The sequence below is a fragment of the Trichechus manatus genome, unplaced genomic scaffold (genome assembly GCF_000243295.1).
Source record: "Trichechus manatus latirostris isolate Lorelei unplaced genomic scaffold, TriManLat1.0 scaffold00057, whole genome shotgun sequence".
Lineage (NCBI taxonomy): Eukaryota > Metazoa > Chordata > Mammalia > Sirenia > Trichechidae > Trichechus > Trichechus manatus.
This window is the reverse complement of record NW_004443993.1, coordinates 1,821,447-1,848,228: the sequence shown is the minus strand read 5'-3', so window position 1 is coordinate 1,848,228 and position 26,782 is coordinate 1,821,447. Positions and strand designations below refer to the sequence as shown.

The 26,782-nt window shown below is 53.8% G+C and overlaps 1 protein-coding gene across 4 annotated transcripts; it reads right to left on the bottom strand.

Annotated features, from left to right (window-relative positions):
* Nucleotides 1–1,080: 1,080 nt before the first annotated feature.
* Nucleotides 1,081–26,084, bottom strand: TYK2 (tyrosine kinase 2). Of its 4 annotated transcripts, XM_023733207.1 has the most exons (26): nucleotides 26,042–26,084; nucleotides 25,025–25,187; nucleotides 24,212–24,426; nucleotides 19,732–19,855; nucleotides 19,409–19,556; nucleotides 18,915–19,078; nucleotides 15,582–15,948; nucleotides 14,887–15,090; nucleotides 14,655–14,812; nucleotides 10,094–10,202; nucleotides 9,812–10,001; nucleotides 9,632–9,735; nucleotides 9,344–9,526; nucleotides 9,175–9,262; nucleotides 8,047–8,174; nucleotides 7,035–7,170; nucleotides 6,797–6,951; nucleotides 5,950–6,100; nucleotides 5,380–5,477; nucleotides 4,686–4,878; nucleotides 4,246–4,364; nucleotides 3,649–3,821; nucleotides 3,324–3,441; nucleotides 2,316–2,426; nucleotides 2,091–2,226; nucleotides 1,081–1,860 (listed from the first exon to the last, which is right to left on the bottom strand). In XM_023733207.1, the coding sequence occupies exons 3-25, from the start codon at nucleotides 24,405–24,407 to the stop codon at nucleotides 2,092–2,094; spliced, it is 3,552 nt and encodes a 1,183-aa protein (XP_023588975.1). In that variant the 5' UTR covers nucleotides 24,408–24,426; nucleotides 25,025–25,187; nucleotides 26,042–26,084; the 3' UTR covers nucleotides 1,081–1,860; nucleotide 2,091. The 4 variants fall into 4 exon arrangements, 3 of the variants coding, with proteins under 3 accessions (XP_023588975.1, XP_023588974.1, XP_023588976.1); XM_023733206.1 differs by having other exon boundaries at nucleotides 1,081–2,226; nucleotides 24,984–25,187; XM_023733208.1 differs by having other exon boundaries at nucleotides 1,081–2,226; nucleotides 24,998–25,187.
* Nucleotides 26,085–26,782: the final 698 nt, after the last annotated feature.

Sequence of the window (26,782 nt, the reverse complement as noted above, 5' to 3'; positions counted from 1 at the left end):
CCTTTTGGTTAGCAGCCAAGCGCTTAAACACTGTGCCACCAGGGCTCCTACAAGAACCCCAAAAACCAAAACCAAAGCTGTTGCCATTGAGTCGATTCTGACTCATGGAGTTTCCAAGGAGCAGCTGGTGGATTTGAACTACCAACCTTTTGGTTAGCAGCTGAGTTCTTAACCACTGCACCACCAGGGCTCCTACAAGAACGCCAGCTGGGGACAAATGCTGATAACATTTAAGCAATGGGCCATTAAAAACAAAACAAAACAAAACAAAGCTGTTGCCATCAAGTCAATTCCAACTCATGGCAACTCCATGTGTTACAGAGTAGAACTGCTCCACAGGGTTTTTTTGGTTGTAATCTTTACGGAAGCAGATTGCCAGGTCTTTCTTCCACGGTGTCGCTGGGTGAATTCGAACTGACAACCTTTTTAGGTTAGTAATCGAGCACAAATTGTTTGCACCACCCAGGGACCTACTACACAATCATAAAATAGAATGAAGACCTTCTGAATGCCTTGGTATGTGGGACTATTCCAGGATCTATTATGTAAAACAAACAAAAAAAGCAAGACACAGAGTAGAAGCTCTGTATGGTAGAGCATGGTATTTTTGCAAAAGATGGGAAAGCATATATATATGCAGATTTCCTTGTATCTGGATAAAATATTTCTAGAAGCAAACATAGGAAACCTGAGGACATTGGTTGCTTCCGGGGATAAGAAAGAGGTGGCAGAGGGACAGAGGAAAGAGACATTTTACTGCCCATTCTTATGTACTTTTTGAATTTTGAACCATGTCAGTATTGTTGTTGTTAGCTATCACGGAGTAGTCCTCTGATTCACGGTGACCCCCTGCACGATGGAATGTAACACTGCCTGGTCCTGCACCGTCTCCATGATTGCTTGTAGATCAAACCATTGTGATCCATGAGGCTTTCATTGGCTGATTTTCAGAAGTAGATCACCAGGCCTTTCTTGCTAGTCCGTTTTAGTCTGGAAGCTCCGCTGAAACCTGTTCAGCATCTTAGCAACACACAAGCCTCCACTGACGGATGGTGGCTGTGCACGAGGTGCACTGGCCAGGAATTGAACTTGGGTCTCCCTCATGGAAGGTGACAATTCTACCACTGAACTAACAATGCCTCCAAAAGAAGTTTTTTAATTATAGTGAAAAATTCATTTTGGAAAATGTTACAAAAAGTGATTGCTGTTAAAATAGCGTGTTCAATCAGGAGAGTTTCAATACACAAAGGTCTTTAGAAGTCCTGTAGGAAACAGAATTATTGAACTGCCTTTCACAGACGTGTCTGACTACATCATCATCTCAAGTAACATCCGTTAGGTAGAAACACTTTGGCCAACACCAGAGTAACAAGAATACAGAATGTTTATTAAGCACTTCCTGTTTGCAGTCTGCTAAGCATTTTACATACGCAACCTCATTAGCCCTTTACATTAGTCCCATGAGGTAGCAAGTGGGACGGTCCCAATTTTACAGTTGAGAGTGGAGGCCCAGAAAGGGGAAGCCACTTGCCTGATGTCACACAGGGAGGAGAGGGTGAAACTGGGGGTCTTATCTACAGGGCATGTGGACCCCCAAAGACTCTGCACTCAGTAAGTATTGAGTGCCTTCTGTGTATCAGGCACTGGTCTAGGCACTAGCTGGCGAGTCAGAGGTGAGTAAAGGTTTAACAGCTGAATTTAGCCTCCTCTGCATTGTCTCATTCTAGCTGCAGTCCCCAAGAGGGCAGACTCCAGTCAGCCCGCCTGGCTGAACAAGGGCCCCAAGGGCCACAGCCTCCAGCAGAGGAAAGAGGAGTTCATTACTGGTCCACTAGGGAGAGTGAGTCCAAAGGGCGGGAGCTGGGAGAAGAACAGAGGATCAGATTCAAGGGCTTGAATAGCACCTTGCCCTGCCCTTCCCAGCTCCCTCAGGGACCTGAGTTAGACTCATGGCCGAAGAAAGTTAGTTCACTGAGGCGGGGTCTCCAGAAAGGAGTAAGGCACAGGAGTGGGTGTGGAGGACTCCCCTCTGGGGTCCATCTTGGGTACCATTTGGTCTAATCTCCTCCCGCACAGCGCTCCCAGCACACCTCAGCACACGCTGAACACCGAGGGGGCTTGGCCTTGGTATTTCTCATGGACTGTCTTGAGGATGGGGATGAGGTTCTGGAAGGTCGGGCGGAAGGAGGCCTCTGCCTCCCAGCAGTTCTTCATGAGGTGATAGATCTGGGGAAGGAAAAATTGGGGCTGGGCCCTGCTCTCTCCACAACCCACTGGCGGGGACCAGGAGACAAGGGGAAGAGGGGAGGTCTCACCTCACAGGGACATGCCTCGGGCCGTGGCAGCCTCTCCCCTTGTTCCAGCAACTCAGTGAGCCTCAGCACCGTCATCTGTCCCTGGGTGAGACCTATGAGCTCGATGAATTTCTAAGGAAGACACAAGACAAGCTCCTTTCAAGAGGCAGTGCAGCCTGCTGGTCAGGAGCTCACATGCTACAGCTGGACTGCATGGGTTCTAGGCTCACTTTTACCACTTCTCAGGTGTATGACCTTGGACTTAGAACTTCACCTCACTGGGCCTCAGTTTTCTCATCCGTAAAATGGGGCAATAACAACCTCCACTGCCTGGGTTATTGTGAAAATTAGGTAAACTAACGTTCATAAATAAGTCTGAATTAGGTGTTTGCTGTTACTATTAAGCTTCACAGCATGCTGTTTCTGCTTGCCCAGAATCTTTTCTATTAAGGCAGCCTGATTTGCTTTGGGGATAAACCCTTAACACATTCCTGGCTCCTTCCCCCAGGCCTGGCCAGTCATTGTGGTTCATGGCTACACATTGATTGGCTCTGTGGTAGACACATGAGCCAAGGTGGGCCAATTAGAGACAGTCCTGAGAATTTTGCTGGAAAGAGGAGAGAAGGGCCCCTAGTTCCCTCAGCTGGGGGATGGGGTTGCCTTTGCCACAACAGAGAGAGAGTCTGCCTGAGAGGGGGTGCTCCTACAAAGTACAGAAGAACAGAGAGACAACGAGAACTGGAGTCCTGATGGCAGCTGAGAGGCTAGATCAAGCCTGTCCCAGCCACCCCTGGAGTTTCCAAATATGTAGCAGAATCAGCCATTCCTGTTTTGCCTACGTCCATCTGAGTAGGGTTTCTGTCACTGACACACAAAACTCTGCACTACGAATGGCCCATTTTACAGATCAGGACCTCGAGGGTCAGACAGGTTATAGCTGCTTGCTAGGGTAGGGGTGAGGCACTGTGATTCGAACATATGCCTTCCTAACTCCTCTGGTGAACTCTGGGGTGGGAGCCTGGTTCTCACCGTGGGGGGGCTCTGGCTGGAGTCGCAGCGGGTCAGCAGCTCATACAGGGTGACCCCGAAAGACCAGACGTCAGACGCATAGTAGAACTTGCACTCCTTCAGGCACTCTGGGGCGTACCTGGGGGGAGCGGGCACTCAGGCTTGGGGACAGATGCAGGTTGAGAGGTCAGACCAGGCTCCAGCCCTCACCTAGGACTAAGAACCCCTCTGGCCCCTGTTGGGGTCCCACACCTTAAAGGGGGGCAGTTTCATTGGGACTAACGTGTCTCTTCCACCCTGCCTGCTCCAGGAGACCCTGGTACCCCCCCTTGTCCCGCCTGGTCACCAGAACACGGGGCTGTCCCCGTCCTCGCACACGCGGTAGTACTCGTGGCCTTCAGGCACGGCCTTGGCCAGGCCAAAGTCCCCGATCTTGACCAGCCTGTCATTGTCCAGGAGCACGTTGCGGGCAGCCAAGTCTCGGTGGATATAGTGCTGCGCGTGCAGGTAAGCCATGCCCTGGGGGCGGGGTGAGTTCGATCAGTGGGGAGCAGGCGGCAGTGGGAACTGAAGATGGTGGCCAGGATGGCTGGGGGACGGGCAGGTCAGGCGTGCGGGTCCCAGTCCGGAGAGCAGGCAGGATGGCAGGTGGGGCCAAGCAAGAGAGGGCAGAGCTGGGAAGCTGGGGTGGGGCCGAGGTAGGGATGCTGGGCCTGGACGGGCGAGCTGGGAGGGACCAGGCCTGCTGGGTGTGGCCAAATTGGCGGGGCGGGTCCTAGCAAGAGGAGACTAGGCCTGTTAGGGGTGTGGCCAAGTGAAAGAGCGAATGGTCCGGACCCGGAGGTATCAGCCCAAGAACCAGAGACCAAGCCGAGAGAGCAAGGACAGGGCTGGCGAGCAGACAGGAGGGGGCCGCTTTGGAGCAGGGGAAGGGCGGGCCCACCTCGCAGATCTGCTGGGCGAAGAGCAGCAGCTGAGCCAGCCCCACACTGTGCCGGGGCAGGTAGTCTCGGAGGCTGCCCAGGGGCACGTACTCCATGACCAGCTGCACCGACTTCTCGCCTGCAGCGGAGATGAGCGTCAGTGGGGGCAGGTACAGGAGAGGCCGCCCCGCCCACCCGAGCCCTGCAGAGCCAACTCTGGGCTCCCAGGCACGGCACAAGGTGGGGGGGGCAGGCCAAGTCAGCCCCCACGTGGTCCTGCCCACACGTGGGACGGGCCTCCTGGCTCTGCCCATTCCAGATCCCGCCCCCAGGCAAGGAAGAGCCCTAACAGCTCTAACAGTGCCCTCCCGGTGGCAAAGAGGCAGCCTGCCCCGCAGACCATGGCGCAGCCTGTGGTTGGGAAACCAATTGACCAGGCCAGCCCCACCGGTCCGCCCACCTGCGTCCTCGCAGCAGCCCTTGTACTTGATGATGTGCTCGTGGTAGAGCGTGCGCAGGATGTCGATCTCGCGCCTCCAACCCGAATGGAGCTGGGGGCTGCAGCCTGCCTTGAGGGACTTCACGGCCACCATCTCGCCAGTGCAGTCGTTAGTCGGGTCGTAGCAGTACAAGCTGACCTTGCCGAAGTGACCCTGGCCGGAGCACGCGGAAGGGTCAGACCCATCCAGAGAAGCCCCGACCCCGCCTCCCAGACCCCGTCCCCTGGCAGGTATGTTTTGCAAAGCCCTAGGGGCCACCTAAGGAGCCCTAGTGACACAAAGGTTGTAAGTGCTCAGCTGCTGAGAGCCAGGCAGTCCAAACCCACCAGCTGCTTGCGGTAGAGAAAACCTGGCGATCTGCTCCCGTAAAGATTACAGCCTAGGAAACCGTATGGGGCAGTTGAGTCGGAATCGATTCAACGGCACCCCAAAACAACAGGTCCCACCTACTCCCGTTGATGGATTTCTTGGGGCCTAGGCCTCCCTTGGGCCTCCCAAGAAGCTGAGAAGCTTCTAGGCCAAGCCCCGCTCATATCTCCCGTGAACGTCCTCCAAGCCACGCTGGGTTTTCCTTAGGTATATCCCCAAATCCTGCCCCACCAGGTGGCCTTCCCGGCTCAGGCCCCGCCCCCGACCCGCAGGCCCCGCCCTCACCTCGCCCAGATCCCGAATCTTTTTCAAATAGCGCTTGTGGAAAACCGTGGGGTCTGACGCCGGGGAGTCCGGGCTCACAGCTGAGACATCAACAAGATCTAAAAAGGACGTAGAAGAAGAGGCCAGGACCGGCCCTTTCCCAGCAGGCCCACTTTTTTGGGGGGCACAAGAAGTGGGCAACTGCTCCCCCAGCATCCTATCCCAGAGGTAAGGAAACCCTTTTTTTTTTTTTTTTTACAACAGCTGGAAAATTCCATTTCCTATCCCAAATGCACAGGGTCAGCTGCATCATAACCGACACCTGGGATGTTCCGAGACTGGGTGAGGTCACAAGCTTTTCATCAACATAGAAAAGAACATAAGCTGAAAGGATCTAATTCCCCCAGAGCAGTTGTCTCTCTCTCCAAGCAAAACATTCAGGAGGGCTCGCAGCAGCCACTGGTCCTTGAGTGAACTAGCAAAGGGTGCACCCCTTGAGCCGGGACACCTTGGTTCACTGTGCCGGCCTCAGCAGGGATCCCAGCCTCGGGGGCCCTCCCCCCAGGGCCCCAGAGCTGGGGTGGGGCTCACTGTGGGGCTGCAGCCGAGTGAGGTCACGCAGGATGGTGCGGAAGGACGGCCGCTGGGCCGGCTCATAGGTCAAGCACTGGCTGGTGAGGGTGGCCAGCTCTGGGTACGAGGGCTCGGGCAGCTGATGCTGCTTCTGGTAGAAACGCTCCTTCTGTGGGAGAGGGAACGCTCAGGGGTCAGTGTCCTGTCCCTGGACTGGAGCCCCTCCCCTATGGGGCAGAGTCAACCCCAGAGCAGCAGGGCTGGACTGGCCAGGTCTGTGCCCTTGTCATTCCCACTCTACGGATGAGGCTGCTGAGGCTCGGCAATGAGGAGAGGACTTGCTCATGGCTACAGACCTAGGACTCAAACCCAAGTCCAGCTTACTCTGCCATGCTGCAGCTTCTCCCCACCTCTGCTCCTGGCCCCTCATCCCTCCACCCTCAAAAAGCCCCTGCAAACTGCAGCTCCCTCGACACCGCAGAGCCTCAGCACAGGCTGTGCCCCCTGCCTCGACTGCCCTCCTGCCGCACTCACAGGACAATTCTGAACTTCTATGACACCTTCTCTGGCAGCCGTGCTGGATCCCTCAGGCTGGGTCAGGGGCATCCTCCGGGGCCCCCCACAGCTGTACCTCCTCTGTCACGGCCCTGGTCATTCTACCCTGCAGCCTGTCCCTGACTGGCTTTCTGGGTACCAGGCACTACTCCTGAGCCCCAGAACCACCTTGTGAGGTCACGACAACAGTTACCCCCAATAGAGGGCTACCTGGGGCTCAGAGGCTGCACAGTAAGAAGACTCTGCCCCCGTGACTCCTCGCAGGTGCCCGGCCTTCTTTGTAGGGAGGGTGGGGGTCCCCTGAACGTACCTCGGAGGGGCCGCGGCCCTGCAGAGGGGCCTCACCATCAAAGCAGATCTCCAGGAGGGTGGCACCGAAGCCCCACTTGTCAGCTGCCGTGCTCAGGCTGTTGGCCCCACCGGGTAGGCACTCAGGGGCCATCCAGGGGATCCGCTCCACCCGCTCTGGGGGTCAGGGTGAGAGGTCACTGAGGATGAGGAGTGTAGAGGAGGCCCGTCCCTGTGCCCAGGACCTCCCAACTCCTCACCCTCCCTGGAGAGGGTGCCCAGGCCCACGCCGGGGTCACTCAGCTTGATGAAGGGGCTAGTGCCCTCTGCCAGGCCTGGCCGGGCCAGCAGGATGTTCCGGCCACACACGTTGCCATGAACCAGGTTCTTGTCCTCCTGGGTGGGCAGGAGAGGGGCATGGTCATTGGTGGGGGATGCAGACCCCACCCCCAGTCCCCACCCCATGTGGCCCCCACAGGGACAGCCAGATGGCAAACACATTCACTGTCATTATCAGAATACCAGTACGTTGTCATTGTGACTGGGCAGCACTGGGTACAGAGCTGGTGGCCAAGGCTCTTGGCTGGGGACAAAAGGCCAGAGGACCCCACTGCTGTCCTCACACCCATGCCAGGTGGCCCTTTCCCCAGGGCCTCTGCCCTGGCTGTTCCTTCTGCCAGAAGCGCTTCCCCCAGATGCCCTCAGGGCCCCTTCCTCACTGCCTTCAGGTGGCCCTGGGAGGCATTCCCTGACCTGCCTGCTTCAGACTTCACTTCTTCCCTAAACTGAAGCAAGTCCTTATCTCCTCCCTCTTTGGCACAGTTCTTACTACTTTCTAACATGTTATGTAACATACTTAGTGCCTCTGGTTGGTCTCTCCTCAACTAAAATGCCTGCTCCCAGGACAGAAATTTTGGTTTCGTTGCCTGTTGTGTCCCCAGGGCCTAGGACAGGGCCTGGCCACCCAGAGGTGCCCAGTAAACACTGAGTGCAGGAGGGGCAACTCGGAAACTGGGATGACGGAGCAGGAGGGGTGGGGGATGAATGGCAAGAGAGAACGCCACAGGGCCCGGGACGCCAGGCTGAGGAGCTGGGTGTTCTCCTGAAGGCGATGGGAGCCACAGGGGCGTCTGAGCTGGGGAGGTCCGCGGCCACGGCTGGGTGCTGGAAAGATCTCCCAGGGCCAGTGTGTGGACTAAGGCCTCCCCACCCCAACACTGAGGTCACCCTGGCCCTCCCCCGTCAACCCAGGCCTGCCCACAGGCCACAAACCAGGTAGCTGAGGGCGCTGGCCAGCTGCTGGGCCACTGCCACCTTCCAGGCCACAGGCACATGGCCCTTCTCCCGCCGCAGCCACACGTCTAGGGGCCCGTGCTCCACATATTCCGTCACCAGGATGTCTGCAAAGGCCCAGACCACCCCTGGCACCCACCCTCCAGGGCAGGAGAGGGGGCTGTAGGCTGGGACTGAGGGTGTCAGGGCAGAGGTCAGGCGAGGTTTGGTCTGATTTGGGAGTGTGTCTGAGGAGGTTCTGGAGAAGCAGAGAATGCAAGATGGAGCATGGGCTGAGGTGGGGGCAGAGGGCAGAGGGGAGCAGTGGGCTTGGGCAAAGTGTGGGGCTGGGGCCTGGAGGAAGTGAGTGTAAGTGGTAATGGTAAGGCTGGGAACTGGGGGTGGGTGTAGACAGGCGGAGGCACGGAGGGTGAGGGTGGGGGTGAATGATGTGGGTTGGGAGGGTGCACGTCACGGGCAGGCCCAGCATTGGGCTGGAAAGCGGGAGAGACATATACATGAAGTTGTACTGGCAGGGCTGGGGGTGGATGGGTACAGGGGTTTTGAGGGACACACAGTAGAGTGGGCTTAGCATGGTTGAACTGCAGGGCTGAGGTCTAGGGGTCAGGGTGCATATCTGCGCTGGTGTCAGTGCTAATGGGGTCAGAGGGAAGATGGGGGCTGGGTATAGAGGGGTTTGGGTGGTAGATGGAGACTGAAATGGAGTCAGGAGTCAAGGTGTACCAGGATGTAGGGTCAGGGTACAGGTGAGGCCTGGGGTACAGGTGAAGGTCAAGGTGTAATCAGGGGCTGGGATCTAATTGAGAGCTCAAGTGTAGCCAGGGGAAGGGGTCCAGGTCGAGGGTTGTGGTGTAGCCAGAGGAAGGGGTCCAGGTTGAGGGTTGGGGTGTAGCCAGGGGAAGGGGTGCAGGTTGAGGGAGTGTGGTCAGGGGAAGGGGTGCAGGTCAAGGGTTGGGGTGTAGTCAGGGGAAGGGGTGCGGTCAGGGGATGGGATGCAAGTGAGGATTGGGATGATAAGGTGTCAGGGTGCAGTTAGGGATAGGGGGACAGGTCAGGGACTGGGTGTAAGTGGGAGTCAGCCTATAAGTTGGGGCGGGGGGCACTCACTCTCGGAGCCATGCACACAGACGCCGTGCACGAAGGCCAGGTGCACATGGGAGACCTGGCTCATGAGGCTGGCAACCTCATAGAAGGCCTGTGGGGACGGAGCAGGTAAGGTTGCTGCAAACCATGCCCCCCACTCCACAGACACCAGGGCCCGGCCGTGCTCACTCACCAGGGCAATGTCGTGGTGACTGGGGTCCAGCACCTTGAGCACCACTCGGAGCTCCTGCCCACGTCCCCTGCTGGGCACTGGAGGGTCCCCGCTGTCCTCCTTGTCCTCTTCGGGGCCCTCACCCTCCACACGAAGGAGGCCCTCATATACATTGGTCCTTGTGCCCTGGCCCAAGTGGGACAGCTGGGGGAGCACGGCAGAGAACGTCACCATGACAACAGCCAGCCGCTGAGTTCCCAGCACCCTCCATGCTCCCAGGCGCAGGAGCACCCACCCCCACACACACACCTGGGTGATCTCATCCCGGCAGACCCGGTGGAAGCTGAGCTGGCTGAGGTTGAGTGGCCTGGGGCTGGCCCGAGGCCCCCGCATGATGATGAGGTTGGAGAGCTCTGGGGGCGGGGGCTGAGTCACTGAGGGCTCCTGTGATGGGAGACCCCACCCCCACCCTGCGGCCCCCCTGGGCACCTCTTGGCAGTGGCAGGCAGCAGCGACGCAGAGGGAAGCAGTCTTCCCCGACGCGCAGTGAGCAGTCCTGCAGGGCGGCCCGCAGTGCCCCCACGCTGGGAAAGGACCGGCCCCAGCCCTCCAGTGTAAAGGTCCCAGCCTGCTGCTTGATGGTGAACTTCCGTAAGCGCAAGCTCTGTGAGCCGGGTGCCTGGGGGTGGGGTGGGGGTGGCACGGGTGTTGGTGAGCAGGGATCCAGGCATGGAGTGTGCCTGCCCTAGCCCGGGGCCTGCCCACGCCCACCTGGTCACGCTGGGCCACCGTGAGGATCAGGCGGTAGAGGTGGCTGGTGCTCCAGTGGATGAGGTAGTGACCGTCCTCGGGCTGGAGCTTGGCCAGCACAAATGGATCCCTGGGGGCAGAGGGGGACAAGGGGCACCATCAGGCCCCTAGGGCCACTGCTAGACCCACACCTGGCAACAAGGACACACAGAACCTGCCCAGAGGGGCACATACCCAGCTGGGACAAATGTCAGACATAGCCGCTCACATGGCAACAGTGACCCTGGACACACACACACCCAGACGTAACAACTGTCCCGTCACAGACACAGCCATTCACAGGGCACAGGCACACGCCTGAACATAACAGCTTTCAGACAGCCACTCAGATGGTGCCATACTGAGACAGGAAAACACCCATCGGACTCACTGACACAGATGCTGGATGGACACACACACATACACAAACACACATGGACACAGCTACAGCCGCTCACAGGGTGACACACAGTCAGTAGTCAGTCACACACCCAAAGGACAACAACCACAGTGTCATGGATTGAATTGTGTTCCCCCCAAAATGTGTGTCAGCTTGGCTGGGCCATGATTCCCAGTATTGTGTGATTGTCTACCATTTTGTCATCTGATGTGATTTTCCTATGTGTGTAAATCCTACCTCTGTGATGTTAATGAGGTGGGATTAATGGCAGTTATGTTAATGAGGCAGGACTCAATCTACAAGATTAGGTTGTATTTTAAGTCAATCTCTTGTGAGATACAAGAGAGAAGCAAGCAGAGAAACGGGGGACCTCATACCACCAAGAAAGCAGCACCAGGAGCAGAGCGCTTCCTTTGGACCTGCGGTTCCTGCTTGGAGAAGCTCCTATACCAGGGGAAGACTGATGACAAGGACCTTCCTCCAGAGCCCACAGAGAGAGAAAGCCTTCCCCTGGAGCTGACACCCTCAATTCAGACTTCTAGCCTCCTAGACTATGAGAGAATAAATTTCTGTTTGTTAAAGCCATCCACTTGTGGTATTTGTTATAGCAGCACTAGATAACTAAGACACACAGATACAGCTGCTTACACAGTGTAGCATGGCCACATAGGGGCATCAACATCACAAACTCAGAGATGACAACCATCACAAACACAAACGGGCATGTACAAGGTGACACAGCCACATGGGCCCAGACACACGCAGTGGCTCACACACTGACGTGGCCCCTAGACACCTGTACCAGCAGCACACACCCAGCCATGACAACAGACAAAGCCATAGGCTTTACAAGGTGAAATGGCACTTCATCTGCCGAAGGTGTAGTACAAGGGTCAGAGACCTCCTTAGACACCTGCAGGGGTAGTCCCAGTGTCCCAGGTAGGACACCCAGGCACAAGGCCAACCACCAGACAAGCTGATCATTACAAATCCTGTCCTGGCAGCATGCAGCACAGCCACATGCACACCTGACGACCACATAAGCACTTAGAGACACCTTCACACTCAGCTACATGAGTCAGAGTTGCTCAGAGATGACATACAAGGAAGACACACACATACACCTGAACAGCCACCGGCATTTGTGCCACTTCTACACACAGTCCCCCCAAAATCACCCACCCCATCTGTCATGGATTGAGTTGTGTCCCCAAAAACATGTGTACCAATTTGGCTAGGCCATGATTCCCTGTATTGTATGACTGTCCACCATTTTGTCATCTGATGTGATTTTCCTACTTGTTGTAAACCCTATCGCTATGATGTTAATGAGATGGTTAGCAGCAGTTATGTTGATGAGATCTACAAGATTAGATTGTCTCTTAAGCCAATCTTTTCTGAGATATAAAAGAGGGAAGCGAGCAGAGAGACAGGGAGACCTCATACCACCAAGAAAGCAGTGCCAGGAGCAGTGTGCATCCTTTGGACCTGCGGTTCCTGCTCGGAGAAGCTCCTAGACCAGGGGAAGATTGATGACAAGGACCTTCCTCCGGAGCCCACAGAGAGAGAAAGCCTTCCCTTGGAGCTGCCGCCCTGAAGTCAGACTTCTGGCCTACTAGACTGTGAGAGAATAAACTTCTTGTTTGTTGAAGCCATCCACTTGTGGTATTTCTGTTATAACAACACTAGATAACTAAGACAGAAGTTGGTACCGAGAGTATGGTACTGCTCTAACAGATACCTAAAATGTGGAAGCAGTTTTGAGACTGTGAATGGATAGAAGACTTGGAAGAAAATGTGGAGAGCTGTTAAACTGGAGACGGTGCAGACGGTGAGAAGCGGCAGAGAAATGGCAGAGGACCAGCAGCAGCAGAACCAGGAGACCACTGAGACACAGCGCTGGAGGTGACCCACAGGGCAAGAGAGCTGAGTGCGTTTGTGCAGGAGGCTTCCTAGCAGAGCAGGGTGTCTCTGGGCACTTAACAGTGGAGCTAGGCTTGCTGACCCACAGAACAAGAAAGCTGAGTGCCTTCTGGCTGAAGTTTACTGGTGGAGTGGGGTGCCTCCAGGCACTTATCAGTGGAGCTACAGAGCTTTGGAACACTTGCCCCAGCAGGGCAGATGCGGGTGGTGAGGCCTGAAGGGCCAAGAAGCCAAGGAACTGGGAAGCAGAAGCTGAAGAGACCAGGAACACAGGAAGCAGAGCTGCCTCAGTCTCAAAGGGTAGGGACACGACCTCTGGGGTTTCAAAGGGTGAAGGCATGGCCTCTGGTGTTCCTAAGGGTAGAGTCACCACTTAGATGGACTAGGAGAATGGGGCACCTAAAGCAAAGGGAGCAGGGTTGCTGTCCCAGTGGGCCTGGAAGGTATAGCTGAAGCCCAGGGCCAAGGGGCCTCCACTCAGAATCCAGAGAGTATGGCCAATATCTAGAGTCTGGAAGGGAGGGCTCTTGTGTGAATGATCTGAGATCAGAGGATTATTTTCAAGACTTGAGGGCTAATGTAATGTGTTCTGCTGACTTGCTTGGTACCTGTTATGCCTTCTTTCCCTCCAATTTCTCCCATTTGTAATGGAAATGTCTACCTTGTGGCTGTTCCACCATTGTACTTTGGAAGCAGATAACTTGATTCTATTCTAGATTTCACAGATAAAGAAGAATTTTGCAGAAGATGAGATTTTGAACTTAGAGTTGATTTAAGATTTTTGCTATGATATGATGAGGTGAATATGTTTTACATGTGGCAATGATAAGAATTTTTGGGGGCCAAAGGGTGGAATGTCTTGGATTGAATTATGTCCCCCCAAAATGTGTATCAATTTGGCTAGGCCATGATTCCCAGTATTGTGTGATTGTCCACCGTTTTGTCATCTGATGTAAATCCTATCACTATGATGTTAATGGCAGTTAATCTAATCTACAAGATTAGATTGTGTCTTGAGCCAATCTCTTTTGATGTATAAAAGAGAGAAGCGAGAGAGACATGGGGACCTCATACCACCAAGAAAGCAGCACCAGGAGCAGAGCGCTTCCTTTGGACCTGCGGTTCCTGCTTGGAGAAGCTCCTAGACCAGGGGAAGACTGATGACAAGGACCTTCCTCCAGAGCCCACAGAGAGAGAAAGCCTTCCCCTGGAGCTGACACCCTGAGTTCAGACTTCTAGCCTACTAGACTGTGAGAGAATACACTTCTGTTTGTTGAAGCCATCCACTTGTGGTATTTCTGTTATAGCAGCACTAGATGACTAAGACACTATCCTATGTAAAAACATGCTACGATGATCTCAAACACAGCCACTTGAGCACTGTTATGGACTGAACTGTGTCCTCTTAAAATATGTACTGAAATCCTGTCCCCTGTACCTGTAAATCTGATCCTGTTTGGAAAGAGGGCTTTCTGTGTATGTTAATGTGATCATACCGAGCAGTGTGGGTCCTAAATGTAATCACTTCTCAGTTATCAAAAGAGCAGAAGGGACACAGAGACACACAGGGGAAGACAGACACCGTGTGAGGATCACCTACAAGCCACAGAAGACCACGGGCTACTGACAAGGAAGGAAGTGACACAGCCAACGCCCTGATTCGGACTTTTAGCCTCCAGAACTGTAAGAAAATAACTTTCTGTTCTTCAAAGCTACCCACTTGTGGGATTTCTGTTACAGTTGCACAAAAAACAGCTGTTATACATCGGGACATGCACAATGACAGTCCCAAACACACACTCGCATGATATCTTAACTGCCCATACCCCTTGTGTGTGCAAAGGCACACATACACACACACACTGACACATATGTGCACACACATACTCATGTGTACACACGTGTGCACACACACCACATATGCCTGTACACACACCACATATGCCTGTGCACTCACATAGGTGCACATGCACACAACATACACACACACTCATGCACACGTGTGCACACATGTACAGGGATACACAAGCACTCACACAGGAACACACAGGTGTGAACAGTCACACATACACACACACTGAGACATGTATGCATACACACACCAACATACACGCACACACACGCATTTATACACCACGTTCAAGTCACCAATCCCTACAGCTCATAGTCTAGTTGGTTGCCCACCCTGCCCTGCCTCGCCCCACCCTGCCCAGCACTCACAGCAGGGGTCCATGGATACCATCCTGGATACTCATCACCAGCCGTGGGGGAGCCACCTCGTGGCACAGGTAGTGGCTCGAGTCGACTGTCAGGCGGAAATAGCCATCCACCAGTGACACCAAGGACAGGGCTGCAGCCCGGGAGGGCAGAGTCAGCTCCTGCAAGCAGGGGGACGTCAGGCGGGTGTCCCAGGCCCCAGCTGGCCCAGCCTGGCCCCAGCCCCAGGCCCCACCAGGCACTTGTTGTCCTGACGGTGGATGCTGACGCGGTGTTCTTTCACCACCAGGTGGCTGATGTCCTGGAAGTTGCAGAAAGAGGCCCATGGCAGCCCCTTCGGCCTGCCCGCTGGCTGGACGTCCGCCTCTTGAGCCTGGGCTTTCTTCCCAGAAGGGCTAGCTGGAGGATTCCTGCTGCCACCACCACTGCCACCAGAACCCTGGAAACCCAGCACACGGGCCGGTGGATGGAGCGGGTCATGCCCTTCCTCCGCCTGAGCTCTCCCCAGGGGACAGGCGGGAGCCGAGGGCCAGGGCACCTCCTCAGGCATCTCCCTACTGACCAAGCCCCAGTGGCACAAGCAGGACTGGGGACCCCCCAGAAGATACACATTCTGGAAGCCAGAACCTCAAGGAGAACAGAGACAAGAATCCTAGCTCCCCCCCCACCAGATGCCCGGTCCCCAGAGCCAGAGACAAGGGGACTCTCCAGAGGTAGACCCCAGAAATCAGTCATTCCCCAAGAAACAGACCCCAGTGGACAGACACACCCCTAGAAACCAGGTTCCTGGAGCCACATGGGTCTAAGACAGCCATGCTCGCACACAAACACACTCGTGCATTCAGACACGTATTCGCGTGTGCCATGGAGGGCAGGAGACCCCACACCTGCCCCACCTGGACCCCTAGAGTGGATGAGGGCTCTGCTCACCTCTGCCTGTACTGGCCGCCACTGGATGCCCCTGGTGCCTGTCACCAGCACCTCGTGGGTGGGCGGTCCAGGGACAGACTCCGGTCCTGGGTCCAGAGGAGCCTGCCCGCGGTCCTGGATGTAGCTGGGCTCCCCCTCAGCCTGGGCCAGTAGCTCCAGATGGCACACGGGCATGTGCTCAGTGGCAAAGCGGGGCGCCAGCCGCTCGAGCGTGGCCAGGTATTTGACCATGACGAGCTGCTGGGAGAGGTGGCTGGGCTGGAAGGCTCGCAGGAACTTGTAGAAGATGCTGCGCAGGCGCAGCCGCGTCAGTGCATTGTGCTGCCGGATCTGGCTCCGGAAGGAGCGCGGGATGCAGTCCTTGAAGCTGTGGGGACAATGTGGAAGGGCCGGTCAGTGACCTAGGCTGGGGGCCTGGCTGGGGGACGTGGGGCAAGTGGCTTAACCTCTCCGAGCCTCAGAGTCTAGAAACGGGCGAGTCTTGTGAAGGTGGAAAGACAGAAGATGATACAGGGCCAGCACATGGAGGCCGGGGTGGTGGGGGGCCCAGGCTCAAGTTTCTGGAGCAGACTGCTGGGCTGGAATCAGCTCTTAGGTAACTTCCTCAGCTTTAAGGGACTCTGTTTCTTCATCTGTAAAATGGGGATCAAACAGCGCCTGCCACTGGGGCTGCTGAATGAAATGAACTATGATATGCAAAGTGCTTAAGATACTGTATCAGCACTTATTAAGGAGTATGTATCAGGCAGAGTCTCTGGGTGGTGCAAACAGTTAACATGCTCGGCTGCTAACTGAAAGGTTGGAGGTTCAAGTCCACCTGGAGGTGCCTCAGAAGAAAGGCTTGGAGATCTGCTTTCAAAAAATCAGCCACTGAGGGATCACAGTAGAGGGTCCTGGACAGAGCGGGATTAAAATGTAGAACAAAATTCAAATTCACAAAAAAAGACGAGACTTACTGGTCTGGCAGAGGCTGGAGGAACCCCTGAGACTATGGCCCCCAGATACCCTGTTAACTCAGAACTGAAGTCACTCCCAAAGTTTACCTTTCAGCCAAAGGTTAGACAGGCCTATAAAACAATAGCACATGTGAGGAACGTGCTTCTTAGGTCAATAAAGAACATGAGACGAAATGGGCAACACCACCCAAAAGCAATGAGGAGAAGGCAAGGGACAGGAAAACTGGATGAATGGATGAATGGATGCAGGGGACGCAGGGTGGAAAGGGAAAGGGGGAGAGTGCTGACACAATGCAGGGACTGCAATCAATGTCACAAAATAATCTGTGTATAAATTTTTGACTGAGAAATTAATTTGTACTGTAAACTTTCACCTAAAGCACAATAAAATTTAAATAAATCAGCCATTAAAAACCCTATGGGGCAGAATTCTACTCTGACACACATGGGGTCGCCATGAGTTGAAATCAACTCGATAGCAACTGGTTGGTTTTTTGAGTGTCAGGCATTATTATCATGCGAGAAGTCACTATTGTTTTTATCAATATGATTATCAATGAGAGACATCCTCCCCTTGCCAATGAGTCGATTCTGACTCATAGCGACCCTACAGGACAGAGTAGAACTGCCTCATAGGGTTCCCAGGGCCATCATCTTTACGGGAGCTGACTGCCACATCTTTCTCCCATGGAATGCCTGGTGGGCTCGAACCACCGATTCCATTAGCAGCCGAGCACTTAATCACTACACCACCAGGGCTCCATAATAAAAGGCACAATTCTCTAAATTGTACCTACAGAAGTTACTGAGATGATGTATGTTTTATTATGTATATTTTCACAATTAAAAAAAAAAGTCTCCTCTTCTTACCCTCCCAAATTCGTTCTGTTCTCCCCACCACCTGTCCTACACCCGACCACCAGTGTGGCACGCCTAGATCACGGGTCCCTGCACCTCACTCTCCACTTCCCAAGCCTCTCTCCCCTGCCCCATGACCAGAGGGATCCTAAAGCTCAAGGTTCTACTAGCTGCCTCCTACCCTCGCTCCCAATCCATCCAGGGCTCCCCAGTACCCTGAGGGAACAGGCCCCTGACAAGGGCCTCTCCGACTCCTGCACTCCAGCTTCACATTCTACTTTCAGTTCCCCTGCAAACAGATCTCCTCTTTACCACTTCTGCCTCTGAGCCACCACAGGTGCTGTTCTTTCCACCTAGAACGCATTGCCAGGGCAGTCTGCATCTGGATGAAACATTCTCCACTTTCAGGTCTCAGTGGAGAAGTTGCCCCCAATGAGACGTATTCTCTGATCTCCAGGCTGAATAAGGTGCCTCCTCTGGCTTCCCAGTGCTCTGGGCTTCACTGTCACAGCCCCAGCCCTCAGAGTGACAGCACAACCAAAACCAAAAACCAAACTCATTGCCATCGAGTCAATTCCAACTCATAGCAACCCTACAGGACAGAGTAGAACTGCCCCATAGGGTTTCCAACGCTGTAATCTTTATGGAAGCAGACTGCCACATCTTTCTCCTGCAGAGCAGGTTGGTGGGTTTGAACCGCCGGCCTTTCGGTTAGCAGCCGAGCACTTAACCACTATGCCACCAGGGCTCCTTTTGATAGCACGGCAGGGACTGGAAAACAGGTCCTTAAACACCCAGCTCCTATGCTGCCCCCTCCAGGCAGGGTGCTCTGATTGTTCCAGCCTTTGCTGCAATACAGGGATCCATAGCAGCTTCCAGCTCCCCAGCTCATGCCTCCTTCCTGCCCTTAAATTCTAATGAGTTCTCAAAGCCAGTGGGCTTTGAGGATCTGCCAGTCCCCATCTCCCTGCCCGCACCTCCTCCCACTCTTCCCCTAGTTCACTCTGTTCCAGCCACAGTGGCCTCCTCGCTGTTCCTTCACCATAGCAGGCACAGTCCAGCCTCAGGGTATTTGTACCAGCTGTTCTCTCTGCACAGAACGTTCTTCCCCAGATACACATGCGGCTCCCTCCTTCGCTTCCTTCAGATCTTTGCTCAAATGTCATCTTCTCAGTAAGGACTTCCCTGACTCCCCTTCACTTCCCGGCACTCCCCACCCTTCCTTCCTGCTTAACCTTCTCCCCTTGCGCTTCTCACCATCTGAAACCCTGTACATCTGCCTTTTGTAATTCTTTTCTCGCCTATCTCCTCTAGGAGATGGGAGTTCCAGGATGGCAGGGATTTTTGTCTGACTTGCTCAGTCTTGTGTCCTCAACACCTAGAACCAGTGTCAGCACACAGCAGGTGCTCAATAAATGTCTGTGGTATGAAGACATGGCAGGATGCAAGGTCTCCCCTGGCCGCAGATGTCTGGGGTATTTTCACCCCCACATGGTGCCCCTGCCCCATTCCCAGATACCTGATCTTCTTGGCCACCTCCTCCAGGGGGACACCACGGTGGAGAGCGAGGTGGCAGAGATGCAGAAAAGCCATGCCCAGGCTCTCGTTCTTAAAGTGGTGGATCTCCTCCTCACTCGACAGCTCCCACAGTGAGGCCACGTCATTCACAAACTCATGCTTGCCCTGGGGGTGGGGGGGTCGGCAGAAAGGGAGACATGAGGACTTGTTCATTCCCCTTCGGAACACCTTGGGGAAGAAAGGGACAATGATTGGCAAGTGCAAACATACAACATGTACACCTCCTATGTCCAATTCTGTGCCCACGGCAGACATCACTAATCAATCACAGCACTCTTTCCCATGCAACCCTTAGAGAGTCGCAGAACAGGCAAAGGACCCCAGATGGCATGAGCTAAAGTCTACTGTCAATACTGAATTGGGGAGGGAAGTGGGAGTTCCTCAATGGCTCCTGAGTCCCCCACAAATAGTCCCGCCCCCCCGCCCTGCTCACACCTGCTCAAAGATGTACTCAAAGGAGGCTGGGTCTAGGAATTGCAGCCCATGCTCTGCTTGACCTGAGGGAGCCTCGGCCCCAGGGGGCCCACAGCGGTACACAGTTGGCTCCTGAGGATTCATGCCATGCCAGTTCCGGAAATAAAACCTGCAGGCAGGGAGGGGGCACAGCTGGGGCTCTCAGAATGCCATCTCACTGCCCTCCTGCTTCCACAGTCACTGCTCAGACAATGGAGCCAGGGGTCAGCGCAGGCTCAGCTCAGCTCCAGGAAGGGGAGCGACAGGACAAAAGGGGACAAGCCTTCCAAGGGGTCTTTGCTTACCTCATGCGGAAGTGCAGAATCAGGCTGGACTCTCTGGGGACCTCCAGGATGTGGTTTGGGGGCAGCCAGACTTGGGCCTGGGTATCGAAGAGGGCAAACAGATTGAAGCAGAGTGGAGTGATGCCTGGAACAGGGGAAAAAGAAGGCCAGGAGTCAAGTCTCCTGCTGCCATCAGCCCTGTGAGCCCCCAGACCCTCTGTCTTCCTTCACACGCCCTGCCTGGATCTCCTCCCCTGCCTGCAGTTTCAGTCTTACGTTGCTCATGGGACAGAGGACAATGCAATGTGCTATGCTGTGGCCTCACAGGAAGACTACATTTCCCAGCCTCCCTTGCAGCTAGGATTTCTGGCCAACGGGATGTGGGCAGAAAGGACATGCGCATTTCTGGCCAATCAATAGGCCCTCCAGTCATCTTCCCTGCCTCAGGAATGTTGGAGGCCCTGTGTGCCAGGTAGCAAAGCTATAAGAGGTGAACCACCTGCCCTGCATTAGATTTTATTAGGTAAATGTTATGGATTGAATTGTCTCCCAAAAAAACATGTGCTGAAAATTCCAATGCCTATACCTGTGGTTATAATCCTGTTTGGGAATGAGTTCTCTTTGTTATGTTAATGAGGAAGTATTAGTGTATAGTATGTCTTAAATCAATCTTTTCTGAGATATAAAAGAGCAGATTAAGCAAGAATTAAGCAAGCAGTGATGGGGGAAGATAGATGCCAAGCCACACAAAGACCACCGAGGAACAGAAGCACAAAATAAATAAGGAGTTTCCTTTAGAACCGAAAGAGAGAGAGAGAGCCTTCCCCTAGAGCTGGCACCCTGGATTCGGACTTCTAGCCTACTAACTGTGAGAAAATAAATGTCTGTTTGTTAAAGCCACCCAGCTGTGGTATTTCTGTTCCAGCAGCACTAGATAACTAAGAGTAAACCTTGACTATCCTAAGCCAGGAAGATTGGGCAGGGAGGTGTTGCTTGTTACTGTAGCAAAACCTATCCTAGGCTGACTAACACAACTCTATAAACCACTGGCACTTTGCCTGGTCTCTCCCTGACATCCAGCCCTGAAGAAACATCTAACTACTTCCCAGCTGTCTCTCCTTGGACATCACAGGCCCCCGCAGATGTACCTTGTTCCAAACAGATCTCATCTGCAATCCCCAAATTTGCCCCTCCTCTGCCCAGTTCTTCAAGTCAGAAACTTGATCCTTGTCCTCAATTCTTCCTAGCCCCTCTGCATTACCTTTGTCACCAAGTCCTGCTCTTTCTCCATCCCCCAACTCTCTGGGGTCCATCTACTTCCCTAAACCCAAAGCCCAGCCCCAGTCCAGCCTCCTCGCTTATCTCTCAGCCTCCAGGTTTGCCATCATTCCCATACCAGCCACCCAAGGCTTTGTTCTTTATGATACACATCATTTAAAAGATTTATCTAAAATAGCCCATTCAGAATCATTTATAAACACGCAATGTACCAGCCACAAGATAAAGAAAACTTTGCAAATACCATTGAAACTTCTGCCTACATTCTCCTCCTTCCTCCTCCTCCAAAGAGGTAATCACATGCCTGGGCTAGTGTTTCTCATTTTTGTATCCTCTAGATCTAGTCCGTTTGTCAAACTGTGGTGGCTTGTGTGTTGTGATACTGGAAGCCACTGGTATCACAAATACCAGCAGGGTCATTTATGCTGGACAGGTTTCAGTGGAGCTTCTAAACTAAGACAGACTAAGAAGAAAGACCTGGAGATCTACTTCTGAAAATCAGTCAGTGAATACTGTCTGATATAGTGCTGGAAGATGACCCCATAGGTTGGAAGGCACTCAAAACACACAGGGCCACAATGGACTTGAGCATACCAATGATTGTGAAGATGGCGCAGGACTGGGCAACATTTTGTTCTGTTGTACATGGGGTTACCATGAGTCAGAGCCAACTTGATGGCAACTAACAGCAACAACAACAGAGCTAGCATTGAAGGTTACAAACTTTAAATGTGTGGTACTGTATGATAGGTCTCCCACTGCGATTTTCTTTTTCATGCTACAAAAGGTTTTAAAGCTTCATACATGATATGTATAAATTTGGCCTGTTCCTTTTTCCTGGCTGTATAGTATTCCAATGTTCAACCATACTGCAACTTATGTGCATCTTCCTGTTGATGCACTAGGATAAATGTAGCAGCTCTAAACATTCTTGTATACATCTCCTGGATCACATGAGTGGAGTGTCTTTAGGGTGTGTACGTAGGAATGGAATTGCTTGGCCTTAAGGAATGCACATTTCAATTCAATTAAAAAGCCCAACCTGTTGCCAGTGGAGTCGATTCTGACTCATAGCGACCCTACAGGACAGAGCAGAACTACCCCATAGGGTTTCCAAGGTGGTAATCTTTACGGAAGTAAACTACCACATTTTCTCCTGCAGAGTGGCTGGTAGGTTCAAACCGCCGACCTTCTGGTTGGCAGCTGAGTGCTTAACCACTGCACCCTCAGGGCTCCTTTCAAAGCAATTAGATAATGTCAAACAGCTCTCTAAAGTTGCTGCATCTGACTGTACTGGCCCCCCACAGAAGGAGAATGTCTCCCTTGTGACAGAACTTCCTAAAGAACCAATCTCACTCTCTGCCTTAAGCCTTCCATTGTTCCCCTGAGAACAATGCCTCCTGAGAAAGCCCAACCCCCTCAGCAGAGAATAACCATGATCTGGCCCCTGCCAGTTATGCTCTGCTTTCTGTTCTTACTTCCTCTTCCAAACTCTCAGAATCAACACTTTGAAGGTCTTTTGCTTCCTCAAATAGGACATGTTCTCTGGGCCCTTTATACCCACTGGTACCTCTGTCTGGCATGTATCGTATCACCTAGCAAACCCGTCAAGTCTTTTAAGAACCAGCGACTGGGGGGAGGGGGGCTGAGAAGACTGTCCAGAAGGAGGGATGTGTAAGCGAAGTTCCCTGGGAGAGGCCTTCCCCTCCTCCGGCATTTAAGTTGCACTTCTGAGCACATCTACTGCAGGTTCTCTAAGCTCTTCCATTGCAGCTGGTTCCCCACGGCCCTCAGGAGAACACTTAAACTCTAAACTCCTCAACTATTAGTCTCTACTTATTTGGAGCAAGAGAATGAAGGAGACCTAAGACTCAAAGAAGAAACTAGTCCATAGGATTAATAGCCCACGTGAACCACGTTCTCTTCTAGCCTGAGACCAGAAGAACTAGATGGTGCCCAGCTACCACTATGGACCATTCTGACTGGGACACAACAGAAGGGTCCAGAGAGAATGGGAGAAAAATGTAAAACAAAATTCCAATTCCTAAAAAAGGCCAGACTTACTGGACCAATAGAGTCTAGAGGAACCCCCGAGACTATCGCCCTAAGATACCCTTTGAACTTGGAACTGAAGCTACTCCTGGAGGTCACCTTTCAGCCAAATAACAGATTGGCTTATAAAATAAACAGTATCACTTATGAGGAATGTGCCTCCTTAAACAATCAACTAGATGAGGCCAAACAGTCCACATTTACCCAAAAGCAAAGATGAGAAGGCAAGGAGGGAAAGGGAAGCTGGATCAATGGAAACAGGACAAACAGAATGGAAATAAGGAGAAAGATGACACATTGCAAAAAGTGTAACCAATGTCATGGAACAATTTATATAAAAAATTGTTTAAATGGGAACCTAATTTGCAGTGTAAACTCACCCAAAACACAATAAAGTATGTTTTAAAAATAAACTCTAAACTCCTCTCTCTGGAATGTAAGACTGGCCTGGCTCACCTCTCCCCCACCATCTCCCACCTGGAGGTGGCATCCACCCTGGTTCCCTGGCTCCCACCCTCGCCCCCACAGTCTGTTCTCCTCACAGCAGGCATAGGAGTCTGTGCACATCTGAGCCACGGCATGCCCCTCCTCTGCTCACAGCCCTCTGTGGCTCCCACCTTACTCACAGTAAAAATCAAAGTCCTCTCCGCGGCCCACAAGGCCCTACACAGCCTGCCCTTCCCCTCCCTGTCCACACCTCCTCTCATCTCCCCCTCGCCCTCTCCACTCCAGCCACCTTGGCCTCCTTACTGTTCTTGGCAAGTGTCCACCTCAGGGCCTGGGCACTGGCTGTTCCCTCTGCCTGGTATCCTCTTCCCCCAGGTATGTCCATAGCTCCCTCGCTCACTTCCTTACGTTTTTGTTCAAATATCATCTTCTCAGGGAGGCCTACCCGACTACCCCCAGACTCCAAGACTCTCTCTGCTGCTGAGTTTTCGCCATAGTACTTATCACCCTCTGGCCTCCTGCACAGTTTCCTTATTTACTGTGTTCCTCGCTGTCTTCCCCACTAGAACATCAGCTCTACAAAGGCAGGAATTTGGGGCCGGCATACAGTAGGTGCTCACTCAATGTTTGCTGAATGAACTGATGGACATATGGATGGATGGATGGATGAGGCCCAGCCGTTGCCTGTGCTGCCCCTGCCCACCGCCACCCCCTACCAACTCACCAATTTTGTGTGCGATGTGGATGCAGACCTCCTCGGCCGTCAGTGAGGCTTCATTGAAGGTGACCCAGGGCTCCCCGCCGCCTGGGCCAGCCCAGTGCAGATGCACCCTCAGGCCTTCCCCGGTGACCATGGACTGAGCTCCGTCCCCATTAGGCTTGCTGCCCCGGGCGGTGCCACCCCACTGGCACAGTGGCATGCTCTGGACAGTGGCTCAGCTGGAGAAGAACAGCCTGTCAGGCCCCAGACCTCAGCTCTGAAGATGGGATCGGGGTGAGACTGTCCCAACTTCCTCCCCACACCAAGGACTCAGCCTGGAGGCCCCCTTTAGCACCTCAATCTTCTACCTCTACCTGTCCAGGCCAAGACACTGAGGAGTGGATTCTGTCCTCTCCCCTCCCCCGTGACCTCACCCATTGCCATCAAGTTGATTCTGACTCACAGAGACCCTGTTGGACAGAGTAGAACTGCCCCATAGGGTTGCCAAAGCTATAATCTTTATGGAAGCAGACTGCCACATCTTTCTCCCTCGGAGTGGCTGGTGGGTTCGAACTGCTGACCTTTCAGTTAGCAGCCAAGAGCTTAACCACTGCACCACATGGCTCCTCCCGTGACCTTAGGCACCCAATTTCCTCACCCAGCCTTGGTTTCTGCATATATTCAAAGGGGCTGGGGTACATATCCTCACCTATTAGATTGCTGGTGAATGTTAACACAGAATTCCTCCCTCCCCCTTGACAATTTGCACCAATATAAAAATCCCTTCTGGCCCCACCTCCCCCAAATAACCAAGCAAGCAGGTGTGGTCAGCCAAACCCGGGGCGAGTCCTGGAGGTCCCTGTGTCAACTCAGGCAAGTCAGTTAGTCACTCTGGGCTTCCGTTTCCCCATCAGGAAAATGGAGATGCTGACAGTGTTGCCATCAAAAGATGTTTGTGACATTTCAACGCAATTTTGCATGTTACTCGTTCAGCACAGGCCTTGGTACATGCATGAAAAAATGACAAATGTAACGAAAAAAAGAATAGAATCATTATGATTGGTTTCATCATCATCGCTTTTTTCTTTCAGGCCAAGGTTCCTGCCTCCCACATCTACCCCCATGAGCGACCCCAGCCGCTCCTAACTCCATGGAGCTGAGGAGGGGTGATATCCAGCTTAGTCCCCCCAAGCCAGCCTTGGGGACTTTTCGAGAGGGGGGCTGAGGGCTAAGGGCTCCGAGGTTCCCATATGGCCAGGCAGGAGCCGTCAGCGATTCCAAGTTACTGATTTAAGACAGTGATGGGAAGATGAAAATGCAGTAATATTGCACAATGTCAGGTTCTTCAGAATCTGCTCCTGGCTGAAGCTGTTTCCTCATTTGGAAAATAGGGATGTAACACCTTTACTCCAGAGTTGTTGGGAGGGTTTAATGACTTGCGCAGGGAGAGTGCCTGGCACAGGGCCTGGCGTGCAGTAAGCGTTTACTAAGTGTTCGCGGCTCGACGGTAGCGGGTTTTGCTTCTTCTCTATTAAAGTTTGGGAGGAGATCCTGGGGATGGGGCTTCTGGGGTGCCGCGTCCCATCCTTCCTCGTCTCCACTGGACCTTGACCCAGCTCTGAAGACGGCGTCGGGGTGAGATCTAGCCCGACCCACGCCAGGACCTCCAAACTCGGCCGGCAGGCGGCGGGAACCGCGACCTGCACACACCGGGCATCGGGCTAGTGCAGAGTTATCGGGTGCTCCCACGCTATCTACCTCCTGCCAAACGCAGCCAGTCCCCATGGCCTCCTGCCCTATGTAGCCCTGCCTGACGCCCTCCGGGAGCGCCCCTTATGCCCCCTCCAAACTCACCTTCCCCCAGGACTCCACCTCGAACCCCAGTCCCCGCCCCGCCGCCGCCACCGGCAGCCACCGCCCACTCACCTCCGAGATGCCGCTTCCCATTGGCCGCCTGAAACGCGCCCGCCCATCAGCGTGTCTCCATTGGTCGCGTTGCCGCAAAAGCGACTCTCTGATTGGTCCACGGGCTTATCCGTCACTCAGCCATTGGTTGGGGCGGTGCCCGGAAGCCCCACAGTCTCACTGAGCCCCGGCGGGCTGAGACCAGGATGGGGTGCCTTGCAGAGTTGGGCGAGGGAGTATGATATGTGCAGAGCGGCCGGATTCTGTAATGCCTGTGCGGGCGCTGGGCCCCAGTCAGGCTTCTGGCCTCACAGTGGTACACAGCCCACGTGTTTGCCTCGGCATTCAAGGCTGTAGCCTGCCGTCATTCAATCCTCCAACTCCCTGCCATCTGGCTCCCCACTCACCCGGTCGCGCCTCTCTACCCTCATTTCTGCTCGGCCAACCCCACCTAGCTGGCTGAGACCCCTTCTCCTTCGGGAACCATTTCCGGCGCACCTGCCCACATTTCTTTCCTGATCACCTGCGGCCCCTCCCTTGCTATCAAGGTAGCATCTTGTATGTCCTGTCACATCCGAGATTTACTGAGCGCTATGTACTGAGCTCTTTTCACGCATTATTTCTTGATCCTGGCACCCCTCTGACTGGGGACTATTATTATACCCATTTTGCAGAGGAGGAAACTGAGGC

What these genes read in the sequence shown, in the direction of transcription:
- TYK2 (XM_023733206.1), bottom strand. Translation starts at nt 24,407, where the DNA reads ATGCCACTGTGCCAGTGGGGTGGCACCGCCCGGGGCAGCAAGCCTAAT. An exon ending in TTGAGTACATCTTTGAGCAG is followed by an intron (nt 19,079 to 19,408) that starts GTGTGAGCAGGG and finishes CCCCACCCCCAG; the next exon opens with GGCAAGCATGAGTTTGTGAA. An exon ending in GGGCACCCTCTCCAGGGAGG is followed by an intron (nt 6,952 to 7,034) that starts GTGAGGAGTTGG and finishes CCTGACCCCCAG; the next exon opens with AGCGGGTGGAGCGGATCCCC.